Source organism: Netta rufina (assembly GCF_964035555.1).
Source record: "Netta rufina genome assembly, chromosome: 21".
In the NCBI taxonomy this organism is placed as follows: Eukaryota; Metazoa; Chordata; class Aves; order Anseriformes; family Anatidae; genus Netta; species Netta rufina.
The window spans coordinates 6,496,967-6,512,092 of NC_140145.1; the positions used below are offsets into that span (position 1 = coordinate 6,496,967).

General features: G+C 55.0%; 1 protein-coding gene across 1 annotated transcript in view; it reads left to right on the forward strand.

The window, feature by feature from the left end:
* Positions 1–271: 271 nt before the first annotated feature.
* The window catches only part of LRRC75A (leucine rich repeat containing 75A), a gene marked incomplete at both ends in the record, with an annotated part of 63,932 nt that continues 49,077 nt past the window's right edge, over positions 272–15,126 (forward strand). The window contains one exon of the mRNA XM_084299475.1: positions 272–532. Within this exon, the coding sequence (XP_084155601.1) occupies positions 272–532 (261 nt within the window). The remainder of the gene's footprint in view (positions 533–15,126) is intronic.

Genomic DNA, 15,126 nt, shown 5'->3' on the forward strand with positions numbered 1-15,126 from the left:
CTCCCCCGTGCACCCCAAATCCTCTTGTGCACCCCTTTGTGCCCCCCCTTGTGCACCCCTAATCCCCCTGTGCATCCCCTTGTGCCTCCCCGTGCACTCCTAATCCCCTTGTTCCTCCCCCCGTGCACCCCAAATCCCCTTCTACACCCCTTTGTGCCTCCCCCCGTGCACCCCCAATCCCCTCGTGCACCCCCCTGCGTGCCCCCCACCCCCTGCTGTCCCCCCACCCTCGCATGCAGCCGAAGGGCCGTGGGGGCCAGGGACGCTCGCCATGGGCACCAAGCAGACCAAGGGCTGCCAGCCGGGCAGCGCCGGGGAGAGCCCCCCGACCCACCAGCGCAAGAAAACATCCCCCAGGGACCGGGGGGACTTCCTCGCCTCCCTCGTGGTGAAGTCCGGCGAGAAGTTTGGCAAGGGCGCCGGCAGCCTGCCCCCCTACCACCGGCGGATCTGCATGATCCAGGACATGCTGGTGCTGGTGAAGCAGGGGAAGCAGGAGGAGGCCACCGAGCTGCTGAGACACCTGCGGCAGGTGAGGACGAGCAGCTTTCTCCCCGGGGGGCTGCTTGGTTGCGGTGGGGAAAAGCCAACCCGGGACCGAAACGCGTCCCGTTCCCAAAATCTGGTGCTCTGCCCTGAGAGCAAAGAGGGGCGCGCTCCTTCTTCACGGGTCTGACTTTTGTGGTGTGCATTTGGGGACGTGGCTGAGGAGCTGCAGGGTGGCCGTGGTGCTGGGCACGGGGAAATAACCCCGGGGAGGTGCTTTGCGTGGTCTGCAGTGAGGAAACCCTGCCGGTTGCATTTTCTTCTTCCCTTGGTGGCTCGTGCCGATAGCTCGGGGTTCTGCGGCGCGCGCAGCCCACTCGAGGAGGTTCCCACTCAACTTTGAAAAGTTGGGTGGTTGAGGCGGATCTGCAAAGCTCCGAGGCAAATCGAGCCGGCGGCTTTTGAGAATCGGCTCTTTCCTTCCAGGCTGAGCAGCACCAGCAGCTGGCAGCTTTGCTTTGTAGCTCGCTCTTTTTGACGCACGGCTCTCGGTGGAGTTCTGCTCGCCTTGTGGAAATGCGGTCGGAGAGGGGGGGAATTCATTGTGCCGAGCTCGAGACCTTTCCCCTTGAAAATTTGTTTGAGCCGGGCATTAGCTGAGAGGCAACGCTACGGGAAGGTGGTTTGAGCAAACAGCCGGGCAGCCGCGGAGCGCTGCTGTGCACCCAGGAAATTCGTGTTTAACCTTTTTCTGCTGATAGAAGGTGATAACGAGACCGGAGCGCTGGGCGTCTTCAAGGCTCTGGGGTATGCCGGGCTTTGAGGAGCCGCAAGTTTTCCATGCAAACAGAAAGCAGGGCTTCACCAAGCTCGGGTTTTCACGCCAGGAGCCTGCACGGCGTCCTGGTGTTCGGCACAACCAGTTCAACCAGCTGGGGGAAAGCTTGTGGGGCACTGGGAGCAGCTCCTGGCCCCGTAGCTCTGCTCTGTGTCAGCCTGTCCACGTAAAAACCCAGCTGCTCCAGGGCCCTGCAGGTTTCTCCTTGTTGTCTTTGCATTTGGGCTTTGCTTTTTGCATTTCCCCCTCATTTTCTGGTCTTGTTAATGTTTTCACGTGGCCCTGACCCTGTTACCTGCCCCACCCCGGACACGTTCCCATTACCCCAGCAGCCGGCATCCCTCTGCCCGCGGCATACGCGACTTGTTGCTGTCTTTGGAGCAGCCCAGCTGAGAAATCTGAACGGTTTCATATGCTGTTGTGTTAGAAATGGGCCCTGAGCCTTGAGATAAGGTGCCCTCTGGGCTGGACGTGCCCTCGCCCTGGGGCAGGCTCCGAGGTGGCCGTGAGCCAGGCAGCAGCTCCGTGCCCCAAAGCTGTGCCACCGCAGCCCTGCTGAGCTTTGCCCTGAGACAGGAGCCCATTGGAGCTGGCAGAGGGACGGGTGCTAATTTTAGAGGGTGTTTCTATCAGCCCTGCACACGCAGACAAAATAAGCCAGGTGCCTGTGGAATACGGGGAGTTGTTCCCAAGTTCTCCCTGGCTTCAGGTCCTGGTTTTTCTTGGTGATGCTCCGGACCGTCCTCGTCCCTCCTGTGTCTGGGGGATGGCTGGGGAAGGTGTGGGCATGTGTCATGGGCACTGCCATAATGACAAATCCCATCGTGGGGGCATCCCATCATCTGCCAAGGGATAAAAAAGGTCTCCACTTTGGCTAGAAATTGATTTAAAATTCCTGGGGGAAGCGAGGGACCTGTTACCGTCAGATAAGTCGTCGTGAGCGAGCGTTGCTGAAGAGCTCGCTCTGATAAAACATATCTTAAAGTGTCAAAATAGGGAACACTTTGTCCTAGATACTATAATAGACTTGAAGCACATTTTTAATGAGGCGGTATTATTCCTTTGCCTCCGGGTGGTGCATGTGGGATGCCCCACCGAGCAGATCCTGACGGCCGTGGGTTGTGACGGGTCGGCTGTCGGCGTGCTGCTGGCTGCGGGGATGCTGGCATCGCTCCCAGGGGAGGGAGCTGGGGCTGGGCGGTGGTGGAGGCTTTGGGAGCTCCTGAACGTGGGGTTTTGGGGGAAAAAAAGGGGGGCAGAGACCTCTTCTCGTTAGCAGTGGTGCTGTATCCATCGCGGGGGGCTTTGCTGCTTGGGCTGTGTAATTGCAAACTTAACGCACGATGATGATGGTGATAAGGCTGCAAGACGGGGGTTTTCCAGCAAAACCAGCTCTCGGTTGCGTTTTGAGTGTTTTCTTTGAAAATCCCAGCCATTTAGGTCACCGGGAGTCTTTCCACTGACTTCATCAAGCTTTGGAGCGGGCCCAGCACGCTAACGAGGGGGCAGGTGACAGCATCCCTGCGTTTTGGAGGTGCTCCATCCCTGGTTTAAGTGGGATGAGCGTGTTGGCAGGCACGAGGCTGAGCAGATTTTTGGCTTTCCTTGACCTAACTCCCTGCCCAATCCCCATCCACTGGCTGCGAGAGGAGGCTCGAGGGGACCCCTCCTGCCTGCCGGCCCCCGCACCCCAAAAATTGGGTTTGATGATCAGCAAAGGGGCAGGGCAGCAAATGGTCATGGCACCGGAGCACAGACAGGTCCTTGCGTGTGCTCCACCAGCCTCTGGCACCCGCTGCTTTCTGCAGTTTGCTGGCCTGTTGCATTTCACCAAATTTGGCCAATTTCCCCCTTCTCTCCACAGCCCCGAAGCGGGAGCGCCGCTGTTTCCTTTACGGGCTCCTGCAAGGATTAAGGAGCATTTCCAGAAATGCTTCGGAGGTTGCAAACAACTATAAAAGCGCAAAGATAGGAAGCAGGCTGCTTTTTGTTTAAAAAGGTTAAAAATGCAAATAGCAGCCGGCTGGACTCGTTCGCTTCAAGGCTGCTCCTCAGCAGGGAGCTGAGAGCCTTCCCAAACCGCCCTCCCCAAAAAGTGCTGCCCTCTGTTGAAGAGGGCTGATTCCCTATAAGCCACCCTTGCCTGTGCCGCACATAGGATGCGTTTGGCAGTTAAACACATCTAAGGAAATAGGAAATAGGCTCAAACGCTTCCCATCTTGGTGAGGCCGGTGTTTGGGGTCACGATAGTAGAGAAGTATCCCAGTCCCATGGATGGTGCCGCTTGCCTCTCACCGAAATAATAGGGCCTCGTCCTACAGGATGGTGTGAGCTGAATTAATGCTGTTGGCTCTTGGAGACACCTGGGACCCTGCTCTCGGACCCTGTACCCCAACCCTAAGGCTCTCTAGGGTGGGAGAATTGCATCTTCTCCATGCCAGTGGGTTGCTGTGCCCATTGCCACCCGTTGCAGGCTTTAATATTATATAGACCATCCCATTTTTTCTTTTTCTTCCTTTTTCTTTTCCTTTTTTTTTTTTTTTTTTTTTTTTTTTTTTGTCTTGAAGCCCTCTTGAGTTTCAGCTGGTAAAGCAGCCAAGCAGTGTCAGTGTATTAAATTCTGGGAGTGTCTCTCCTGCTGGGGAGAGAATTTGTAAAACAAAGCATGTTTTCCTCCTCTCCGCTGCCAAACGGATCGTTTTCCCAAGCGGGATGGCGAGGCGCTTCCCAGCACATTACGTCTCGCTCGAGGAATTTGCCATCGGCCGGGGCTCGCCGTGCCCTCCCCGCCAGGGCAGGGGCTGCTGCTGCTGCTCGCCGCGGGCTCGGCCGTCGCCTGCCCGGGGCACGGCGTGGCCAGCGGTCCCAGGAGTTAAATAAAAGGGGAAAACAGGGCAAAACGTTCTGGTAAAACCCTCGGGATGCCGAAGGTGGCTGGGAGCCAAATTGCAAGGTCTGAGTCGCGGCAAAGCTTCGTGACTTTGGAAGGTGGCTTTTCGGCTGATGCCTGGGCGCTTTGGGGATGTGACGGGGCTGGGGACGGGGCTCAGAGCTCCCAAAAGGGGTGAAGGCACCGCGGTAACTTCAGCTTGGATGGGGCTCGACGTGGTCTGATGCCTGCTGAGCCTTGCAGAGCCCGAAGGGCGCATGCGGCCGCCCCTTGCCATGAACATAAAACCCGTGAGCTGTGCCCAGGTCCCCAAAGCTCCCAGGAGATGGCAGCGATGTGGGGTGAGGGGGCTGTGAGAAACCCCAAGGCTGCCATGGGAGGGTCTGGGTGGCTTGGGAAGCTCGTTGTAAGCAGCGTGTTTATTGTTGCTGGTTCTAAGTAGCATTTTTCTGCTTAATGAGTCCCTCCCCGTCTGTTTTTTGCCAGCGTTTCTGGGCTCTGCTCTTGGCTTGTACGGGGAGGTTGGCAGAGAAACGCATCGGGATCGGTCATGGTGGGTCAGGAGCGCTCCGAGGGTTGCTCATTTCCCCCAAATGACCCTTAGGGGAGACAGATGCTGTTGTATGGCTTTTCCATGTCAAGGCGGATCAGTTGTCAGCTGAGCTGCTGGGGATCATCGTGTCTCTGGCAGGGAGAAGGGGATGGGTTTTGGTGTCTTGTCGTCTAAGATTCAACCCAGGTCCCCCAAGGATGCCAGACACGGTTTTGCACCAGCCTTGAAGACCGTGCTTCACCCCACAGATGCCAAACCTGCTGAAATATCCCTGCCTGGCCGTGTATTCGGTGTGTGTATCGATGCCTCGAGCAGACCCTGGGAAGCTCTGTGGGTTTGGCTGAGCTCAACACAGCCAGACCGCACCGTGCCTGCCCTTGTCCCTTTGTGCCAGCCATGGGGACTGTCCCACAGCCCCTGGGATGCTGTCAGACCTTGGTAACACCGCTCCAGGAGCGTGGTGTCCCTGAACAGCGGGCAGACACAAAGCAATTTTCAGTGCCAGGCTGGGGACACCCCCGCCGACGGCTGCGGCGCGGCGAGGTGGAAATTGGGCAACGCGGCTTCGCAGGGCCCCGAGCTCAGCGCTGCCGCTTGGGGCTCAGCAGTCGGTTTCCTCCAGCCCGAGTTGCTGACGAAACCACCGCCGGTGCTTCGTGCAAATATTTTTAACCCTTAGGCTGCTAGGTAGTGTTGACAGCAAATGAATGTGCCTGCTGGCACCGGGGTTTGGTGTTTTCCACCCCAAACGGGCGGCTCTGGCCTCCTTGCCGTGCTCTGCTGAGAGCTGCTCTCTTGCACTGTCCTCTCTCTGCTCCCTTGTTTCCCATCCTGGTTCCTTCTGTTCTTTTTCCCTTCCCCCGTGGGATCCGTGGGTGGATGCGCCCCGCTGTCTGCTCCGCATCTGAGCAGCCCGGCTTTAATTAAACCCGGGGAAGGGGGCTCCTGCTGCTCGTCCTGAGTCCCCGGGGATGCTGAGATGCAGGGGGAGGGCAGAGGCAGCTCCCACCCCGCAGCGTGGGGGCAGCCCCCAGCTCCCTCTCCCCCTGTGCCTGCAGCAGCGATGCTCGCCGTGCCGCTGGCGTGGTTTCCTCTCCGAACTTCCCTGTCTCTCCTGGGATCAGGAAGCACAGAAATCGGCACTGCATTAATACAATCCCTGCAACACGCCCAGGCAGGCTCCGTTTGCAGCACTAGGAGAGCCTGAACAGGGCTGAGCCCCGTGTTCCTATACCTGCTGGCACCAAAGGGCACATCCCGGCCAAGTTTCCTGCATGACCAGCCACCACAGACCCTGGTTCAGTATTCCCCCGACCCCAACATCTCCCCAGCCCCACCAGGCTGGGCTGTGTGGGCTGCTCGTGCCCTCGGCAGAGCCAGGAGCCCCACGGCTGGGAGGTGCTGCAGGCTGGCAGCCCCTGGCCACCACCTCGCCTGGATTGCATCTTTTTATTTTTTTTATTTTTTTTATTTTTTTGATTTTCACCTGGGCTGCTTCTGCTTTCCTGTCTGATGGGAACACCAGCAGCTCAGGGCTCCAGTCTGCAGGGCACCTGAAATCCGTCCTATCCTCGCCTCCTGGCAGCTTGGTGTCGGTGGCATCATCCCCTGTGTCGGGGGGTCGGTGGCCTTGGCCTCTTCTTAGGTAAGGGAGGTGCTTGTGCATTAATACCGGTTTCATTCTGGTACAAAGAGATAAGGGATTTTTTAGCCTTTAATTTCTTCTGCAGGCCCTAGCCAAAAGCCCAATACGATTTAATTCCCTTTCTCTCTTTTGTACAGCTCGACCTCTTTCTCCCCTCATTTTTGGAGAAAAGACCTCAGGATGGCAAACTCAATCTTTCCTCGGAAAGCAAAAGCAAGTTGTCCTTTCCATCCAAACTGAAGAGTTAGCTCAAATTACCTAGGGGCTGTGACCTCGCTTCTTGGCAACCTTGATGCTTTCCGGGTTCCTCAGATCTGTGCAGGACTGTTCGTGTTTCAGGTCCTGCATCTCCCAGATTCTGGTCCCGCCTTGCTGTGAGCTTTTGAGGCAAGCCTCGGACAAGCATCAGGGCTGGAGGGAGGTGCCCCATGCCTTTGTGTGTCTCAGTGGGTATTTAATGCCCTATGGCCTCGTAATGTTATATTTTCCATGAGGTCTGGCTCTCTTTCCATTACACATCAGGGCTCAGGGCTGATCTTGGTGCAGGCGTTTCTTTACGGGATGTTCCTGAGTGCTGCTCTGGTTCAAGCAGCTCGTGCATCCTTTTTGTAGGTTTTCCACGAGCTCTTCTTCGCCCAGGCTCTGATCGGGCTGCCTGCTGCTGCTTTTTTTTTCTCTTTCATGTCCCCTTTCCTTCTGAGGCTGGTTTCTAGGAAATAGCAGCTGGGTTCCTGGCACCGCTCCGCTCTGGACCTGCCACTTCCCACTGCCTGCCCTCCTCGGGAGGTTTTGCAATGTTTGTGTCTGTGCTCACGCGGCGAGGGATTACATTCACGTGTTGCACAAGAGGTTTTGCTAAGGCCCTGTCCCTAAACCTCTCGCAGGAATTGGGTTGAAATGAATGTTAATTAACTAAAGAAGCCCCCAGCAGCCAGGCTGCGCCCTGCAGGACCCTCGAGTGCAGGGGCTGGACACGTGCACTTCTCCGGAGGATGGGAGGCAGATGTTGGGTTTCTTTGCTCCTTGCTTTACCTTTAGCCACAGAAAGTGAGAGCTAGCTGGGAAAGCAAAAGCTTTCTGATTTAAAAAGGGAGAGCCCAAGGGTATAGGGCTGCATGTGTGAGCCCCTATTGGATTTCAGGACAGTGACCCACATGTCATCAGCTCCTCATTGACCCACGGTGGCACGTAGAGCTAACAAAGTTTGTTTCATTGTGATGTTCCACCATTTATTTCCATATTTCCTTGTATTTCTCTGAGTCTCAGTACTTGCTTATTGAGATCAGCGTGCAGAGAAGTAGCAGAGAGTTGTCCACCTTCCACTAACGTGCCTCCTGCTGGGTTTGGGGCATGCAGAGGATTCTGCTCACTCCTTTTGAGCACCAGCTTCCCTGCTGGTACTGCTGGATGGAAACCAAATTGCCATGAAAATGTTAACCCAGGAAGGAAAAGTCCCCTGGTCTAGCTACAGCTAGGGAAGAAAGTGGGTGCTTGTAGGGTTCCTGCTTCCCACTGTTATCCAGGCATGTTTCCAGGGGAGGAATTATGATGCGATGCTGATGTATCACAGCACCAGCCGAACAAGGCTGCAGGGATGTGGGGAAGAAGCAGACTTTTGGCATCTACAGCCCCCAAACAGACGTCTTGGGGAGTCCCCTCTGAGCACACACCAGCCCTCTCGCTTGTCTGGTGCAGCTTTTGGCCAAAAACGCCTGCAGGGACATCAGCGTGCTCGTAAATACCTGCCTCAGCTGCTGTGCCAGAGTGACGGTGAGCAGTGGGGGCAATGGGAAAGTGCCATGGTTAGGACCAGAAGGGATGCTGGATGTCTGGGAGCAGGATGTGGGTGGGGATCCTATCTCCCAACAGGGTGGCATCAACCTGCCTCTGTGCCTCTCCCAGCCCAGGGCACAGAACTGGTACCTGCTGACCCCAAAACACAGCTTTCCCTGCTCTGTGAGCAGAAAAAGGGGGGATTTGGGGGAAATCTCCCTGCCTGTGGTTGCTGTGGGCTTCCTGGGTGATGGCAGCTTGCAGACATGGAGAAGCAGTTTGGGATGCGAGCACAAACGACTTACCCGTGGCAGTGACCGCAGCCAAAATCAGCAAGGAGGGGATCTGGATTTAAGCAGCCTGGTTTTATGGGTAGGATTTTTTTTTTGGTTATCCTTTAAGCAAGAGGATGTTTTCCTGTTGGGTTGTAAAAGGCGGATTCAGCTGGGTGCAATGTGATACTTCCTGCCCCGAGCAGGAGCTGTGCGGCTGCGGGGTTCCTTGTGTGTGGCTTTACTCTGGTGGCAAGCGGGGAATTTCGGGTTTACAGGATTGATTGCTTTCAGTTTTATTTATTTTTTTATTATTATTATTTAGATTTGTAACTCAAGTTACACAAAGATGAAAGCTAGAGTTCAAAATGCAGGAAATTAGTATTTGAATGGGATTTGATCAGACAAAAACCTCAAAGTATGCTGGATATTTAGGGCACTCAAACTTCTCAAAACACATTTTATGTTTAAAACCAGCTGATCCATTAACCAGAGTATTAATTTTACACAATGAATTACTCTTCTGGCCACCTTAATTAGCGATCTTGGCTCTTGGGTTGCAGCTTTCCTTGCAGATTGGAAGTTAAAAACATTAATTTCTCTGAAACGGGCAACGAAACAAAGATGTTTTCTTTGCCCTTGTCATGCTCCCCAAAAGTCCAAAGTGCTTTGGTTTTTCTGGCTGCTGTTTCATCAGTGACTTCCCTTAAAATTTCAGCAGCAAGCACGCCCTGCTGCTTGGGCTGACACACGCTGGTTAACGTGAAAGCGTGGCCATAGGTTGTCATTAAGTTGAGTGGCTTGTTTGAAATGTATGCTTTAAAGTAAACGCGTGTAATGCATAAAGCCATTTTAACTGGCTGTATTAAGTGGATTTTAATGTCATTGGGTTGAATTCTGGTGCAACCCAATCCTTTTTTTTTTTCTCCCTTAGCGAGGTTGAGTGTTTGCTGACCTCTTTGTGGAGCCAAATGTGTTTACCATTGGGGTTTTTAGAAGAAAGTGAGCAACCTGAGGAGTCCCACCCTGCCACAGATGCCCCTCCTCACCCCCAGCAGCCCCTGAGAAGCATCCAAATCGCCTGGTGCCCAAGGGAGGGAAGTTAGAAACCCATCAAGAAAGGGTTTTCCTTCCAGGCTTCTTACCCCTGAGCCAAGTACCCGGTGCCTGCGACCCAGTCCCTGAGACTCCACTCTGCCTGATGGTTAAAAATTGCGTGGTGTAAATAAAAACACACAAGCATGGGATAAAACACCAGGAAAAACGGAATTTCTTCCCTTAACCCCTCCAAACATGCCCGTTTCACTCAATCATATGTTCCTGTAAGATGGGGATACGGCTCCCAGTTCTGAGTGGTGCAAATTGCAGGGGTCTTTGAGTGGGTCTTTGAGGGGGAAAATGGGGGGAATAAGGTGCTTTTGAAGCACCCTGTGAAAAGTGGGGTTAATCTGCTCCAGCTGATGGCCTCCTCCATTACCTCCCCAATCAGCCTCCCATTTTTCTCGGGGTGTTTTGAGAGGAAACCCTCGCCTACGGCAATTCCCTTCCTGGGGCTGCCTCGCAGCCTCTACTCGAGCAGACAAAATTACTGTGTGTGCCATTAGCAAGCTGTGTAATGAGAATTACGGACTGCCTGCCCGGTGAATCGGGCAGAGGGCTGCAATTTGTACAGCCTGGCCGTGCAGGAGAGCTTTGGAGAGGAATTAAGAGCATTCAGCACGGCCCTGCTTCCTGCAGGTGTTGTGCTGTGCCGGCGCCTTCTCTCCTCTTGACTGCAGAGTGCAGGGCTGTGCTTTTCATCCTCTCCTTGCCTTATAAACGTTGCTTTTAACCCAATTCCCGAGTGCTCTTCAGCACCTGCAGCAGAGCATCCCCAGGGCGGGCGATCCAAAAGGCTCCTTCCAGGTCTTTGTGGTGGTGTTTGTGGTGTGGCTGTGGTGCAACAGGCTTGGAGAAGACTCCAGACCCAACGCTTGGTGGGCATGGATGAAAGCCGCATGGTAGCTGTGAAATGAGAGCTGCCAGGCTGCCTTGGGCATCAGGATGGAGGGCAGCAGCAGCTCCTAAGGTTGCTTGGGGTTTTAGGATCTCTGCAAACACCCTGGGTGCATCACAAGTGATCTGGGGCTGTGTCGGCACAGCACCCAGCACGGTGCAGGTGGTGACTGCGTGATTGCAACGTGAGCTGGCGTCCCGGTGTACGGCCCCACTCCCCATGTTTTTTAGGCTGATGCACAGAAAAGAAGCAGTCTTGGGGCTCTCCCTGCCTTGCTGTGGGCTCGGGGCAGGTTGCTCTTTCCTCTGTTTTCCTTCCCACCCTGTAGCTGCAAAGGGAGTTTGGGGCAGCCCGGCTGCGCCCACGCAAGGTCTGGCTGCGGCGAGCCGTGCCCGCCTCTGCTCAGGCTGACACGCAGGAGCTCTCTGATGGGATTAACTCCCCGAAACGTGGCGAGGGATCTCTGCCGTGCTGTCAGCTCTTGCCCAGCAGCTGCTATTCTCCACCAACACAAAGGAAATAAATAAGCTAAACTCCTGCAAGCCATTTTTTTTTAATATTCCCTTTCAACGTTGCCGCACCATGTAAATCAAATGCGTTTTCTAGCAGGAGTTGAGTTTGCTTGTGAGCCCTCCCTGCAGAGGTGGTGCCAGAAAAAAATATGCAAAAAATGAAAAAAATAAAAATAAAACATTCAAACCTCAAATAACCCCAGAGGCAGGAGTAAAGCATGGTGCATGCAGCTCCAGGTCACTTTGTGGTCCTGGATTGCACACGGACAAGGGCATCGTGCTGCTGGCCACCACGTGCCATGTCCTGAGGGACCAGAGGCTCACCAAGCTCCCCTCTGGGGGTGGCATGGGGCTCGTTTGCAGCTCGGGGCTGTTAATTAAATGGGAAGCAGCCAGGCAGCTTTTCACCTTTGGTTCCTACTGGCTGCAGCAGCCTCAACAACCTCCTGGCTAAAGCACCAGAAATCCTAAAATTGGCCGTATTGCCAGTTGACTTGAAAGCAAGGAATAATTTCTCTTTGTTTTCATGTCTTGGGGGGGTTGTTGTTGCTCTTTGTTATTTCTGACTCCCATACCTTGTGCGCAAGCAGTAGTAATAGTGTAAAAAGCCTCCTATAGGCTGCAGTCTTACGTTTGTGTATATATGTGTGTAAAATATAAACTATATGTGCAAGGAAATGGCCAAAATGCGGCTTGTGGCTCTGTAAAAGATTTCTCTGTCCCCATCAGGCTTGTCTAGAAGAGCCGTCCTTCTTATTTACATTTACAGCACCCTAAAAGACGCTGCAACAGTTTCAGTGTAATTAGACATGAGGGTTAAAATACCTTTCACGTTACACGGGTGTAGCAGCCAAAACCTCACCTCCAGCCTCTGGACAAGGGTTGCACTGTGTGGACTTTTATCCCCTTGCTTTCTGCCTGCGTTCCTGCAGCAAGTAAACTGCTGCTGTGCCATGTGCCTGAGTGCCAAAGGGGTGAGATGGGATTTCCTCGCTCTTGCTGGAGATGCCATCACTGGGACCTGCTTGGAGCCTGACCTTTGGCTGGGAGGTGGCTCTCCTGCTGCTTGGCAATGCAGCTCTGGTTTTGTGGTTGGTATTTCAAGAGGACACTTTGTAGGGTGTCGGTGGGGAGGCTTCATCCTGGGAAGGACCCTCTCTGTGTGCCCCTTTCTGACCACTTTTCCTTTTTTTTCCAACCTTTCTTTTTTCCCAGCAGGTATCAGCCTGGTGGCTGCCGTCCCCTGGGGCAGGCAGGTCCTTAGGGCAGGGGCAGCTGCTGCTCACCTCTTCTTGAGCAGGGGAAGATAAAGGGAAAGAAGGAACGTGGTAGCACAAGATGGGGCTCCTCATCAGCCTGCTGACTCTCAGAGGTAGAGTTTTGAACCCTCCTCACTCCACAGTGGTGGTTTTGGCTCTACCTGTGCTCCTGCCCAGAAAAACAAGTTGGGTTTTTCCCCATTTAGCATCTTGCAAAAAGGAATCTTTCCTTCCAGAGTGCTTCCCTGACACTTTTGGGGGGAAAAGGGTCCCAAGAGCCGAATTGCATCACCCCGTGCTCAATGCCCCCAGCTTTTTGGGGACGCTGTGGTTCCCCCCCATGCCCTGGGGTTGAGGCTGGAGGTGCCCGAGGGGCCGCGGGCCGGCTGCTCCGGCTGCTGGAAGCCAGCCCAGGACCTGCAGCGGTCACGTCTTGGTGCTGACTCGGTGCTGAGATCACCGGCCGTTTATTCATCTGCTTCGTGGCCAATCGAGGAGTTTCGGCCCAGGGTCACGGGTGTCTCGGTGGGACCAGAGCAGGGGGGGAAGGCTCGGCCGGCCGTGGGGCTGTGCAGTGAGCTCATCCTGGCTCTGCTCCTGCTCAGCTCGTCGTCTTGCATCAGGTTTCAGCGCTTATTGAGCCCCGCTGTTGTATCTGGAAAGCTCTGTTAAGAAGTTGGTCCTGCATCCCGAAAGCTTCTCGGGTTCTTCTTCCTCTGCTGCTAACTCCAGGAAAGGCTGCCAGTCCAAAATACTGGCGTTGGCTGTTCTGAAGTCGGAAAAGAAATGTTCCCGGCTGGTAACGCCAGGGCTGCGGTGAGAGCTGAGAGCCAAGGGCTTTGTTCTAGCACCTGTGGAAGTGTTCCTTGGCCTCAGCGCTTCGTGGGGCCTGGTTTAGCTGCCCAGGAAGGCTCAGCCACCCGGGGAGGGGGATGAGGATTAGCAGGGTGCTCTGTTACCGCCGGCATTTCAGGCCTCTGCTTCTGGCCGGGGACGCTTCCTGCGGAGGTGTAATGTTATAAGGAGGCAGGGAAATAGCCCAGGGTGTGGAGGCAGGAGGCTCTACATTCCCCATGGGACGTGTGTGTGGAGCCCAGTGGCTGGGAGGATGAAGGTCGGGAGGAGGAGGAGGCGTGTGGGGCATGGAGACCTTCATCCTGTGTGGCTTAGTGGAGTGCTGTGAGCCACAACCCGAGGCCACATCAGCTCCGGCAGGGCTTAGCAGTGGGAGCTGCATGTTTCTGATGAGGCTGTGCCCCCCCTGAAGCAGGTTTTAGGTGTGGTTTTTAGGTGTGGTTGTGCTCGCAGGGGCAGCACGATGAAACCCGCCGGGCAGCGCGCTGCCACGTGCTGAGCAAAAACCTCCTCGGGCAAAGGTTTGCTCTCCAGGTCATCCCGAGTTCGTTTGGCATGCGTGCTCCTGGCGTATCCACCGGGAAAGGAAACATCAACAAGAGCAGCTTAATGGCCCTGACTGTCAAACAAAGCAGAAATAGTCTCATTTTTAATCGAGGGGGACTCTGACGCCTCTTGGTGCTTTCCCGAGGGGGCAGCAGCCACCCAGCGTGGGTGCTGCTCGGGTTTGGGGTGCAGGCAGCGCCTCTTCCCCCAGGGAAAGGACCCGGAGCCTGCAAATAGGGCAAAAAGCATGGAGCAGAGCAGAGGCTGCTTGGTTGCTGTGTAAATGAGACCTGGGAATGAATTCTCATTGTTGGCCACGTGTGGGGTCTCTTTCTGGCCAAGGGTGGGTTCCTGCACTGTGTTCCCACGGATCTCAGCCCTGCAGGGGCAGAGGATCGAGGTTTTCCAAACCCTTTTGGCTTCAGCAGGACTAGAGTGTGTGCTGAGAATTAACCAGGTATTTAAGTGTTTTTTTGGCTTGCCAAGCACGAGATAAGATATCACAGAGGAGGAGTGCAGAGCCGTGGTCTCCCAGCTGAAGGTTTGTGCAGACGGGGAGCTGACCAGGCAGGGGCAGCAGCGGGGTGAGCCAGGGGCCGTGGGTTCAGCTTGCTCTGCTTCTTCTGGTCCACACAGGTGGCCGGTGAGCTGCAGGCAAGTGGGACATGCTTGAAGAGGGATTGCAAGGGAGGTCTAATGTGGAGAGTCCTGACTCCTGCTGCTGATAAAGAACAGGACTGGGGGGACATCCCCAAAGCCAGACCCCTTTGGTGGGTCTTCTGCTGCCATTTCCGAGCACTTTCACTGATTTCCTCGCAGACCTACGTCAGGCAAATCACAGTCACGTAGCTTTTTGCTATCTCACGACTCAGTTTTACAATTGCACCTCGGGCCAGGGCTGGGCACAGGAGAGCAGTGCCAGGGGAACCCTCACCGCGGGCGGGCATCAGGGCTGGGCATCCTCCAGCTGGAAGCAAGCACGGCCGTGCCTGGCTGGAGACATCCTTAGCTCTGGTGCCAGCTTGCCGTGACACACTTCCAGGCACGGATCTTGAAAAAAAAAAAAAGCATTTCACAGGTTTGATGAGGAGTTTGAAGGGGAAGTGGGTGATAACCCTGCTTTTTCCCAGGCTGGGGCTGGCCGCTATGACCCCATAGTTTGGTACAGCGGGTTTCTTTGTGCAAAGGTGTGTGTGATGGGTGCTTAATGAAACCACTTCTGATCCATCTGCTGCCAGTGTCTGGGGGGAAACGAGCCATAAACTTCATGAGATGGGACTACCGGGGAGCTGTGCTGGAGTGGGATGGGGGCTGCAGCCAGCAGCTCCCTCCCCTCCTTGCCTGACTTTTGGGAACAGGCCGGTGGGTGCCTTAGCTCAGCAATGGGAGAACGTGGCCTGGGGGCTGCAGAAGGGGAGGTCAGCTTCGGGGGAAAGCCATGGACAGGCTGGCAGTGCAATGAGAGATTCTGAGGGCTGAGCTTTTAATACGCTGTTAATTT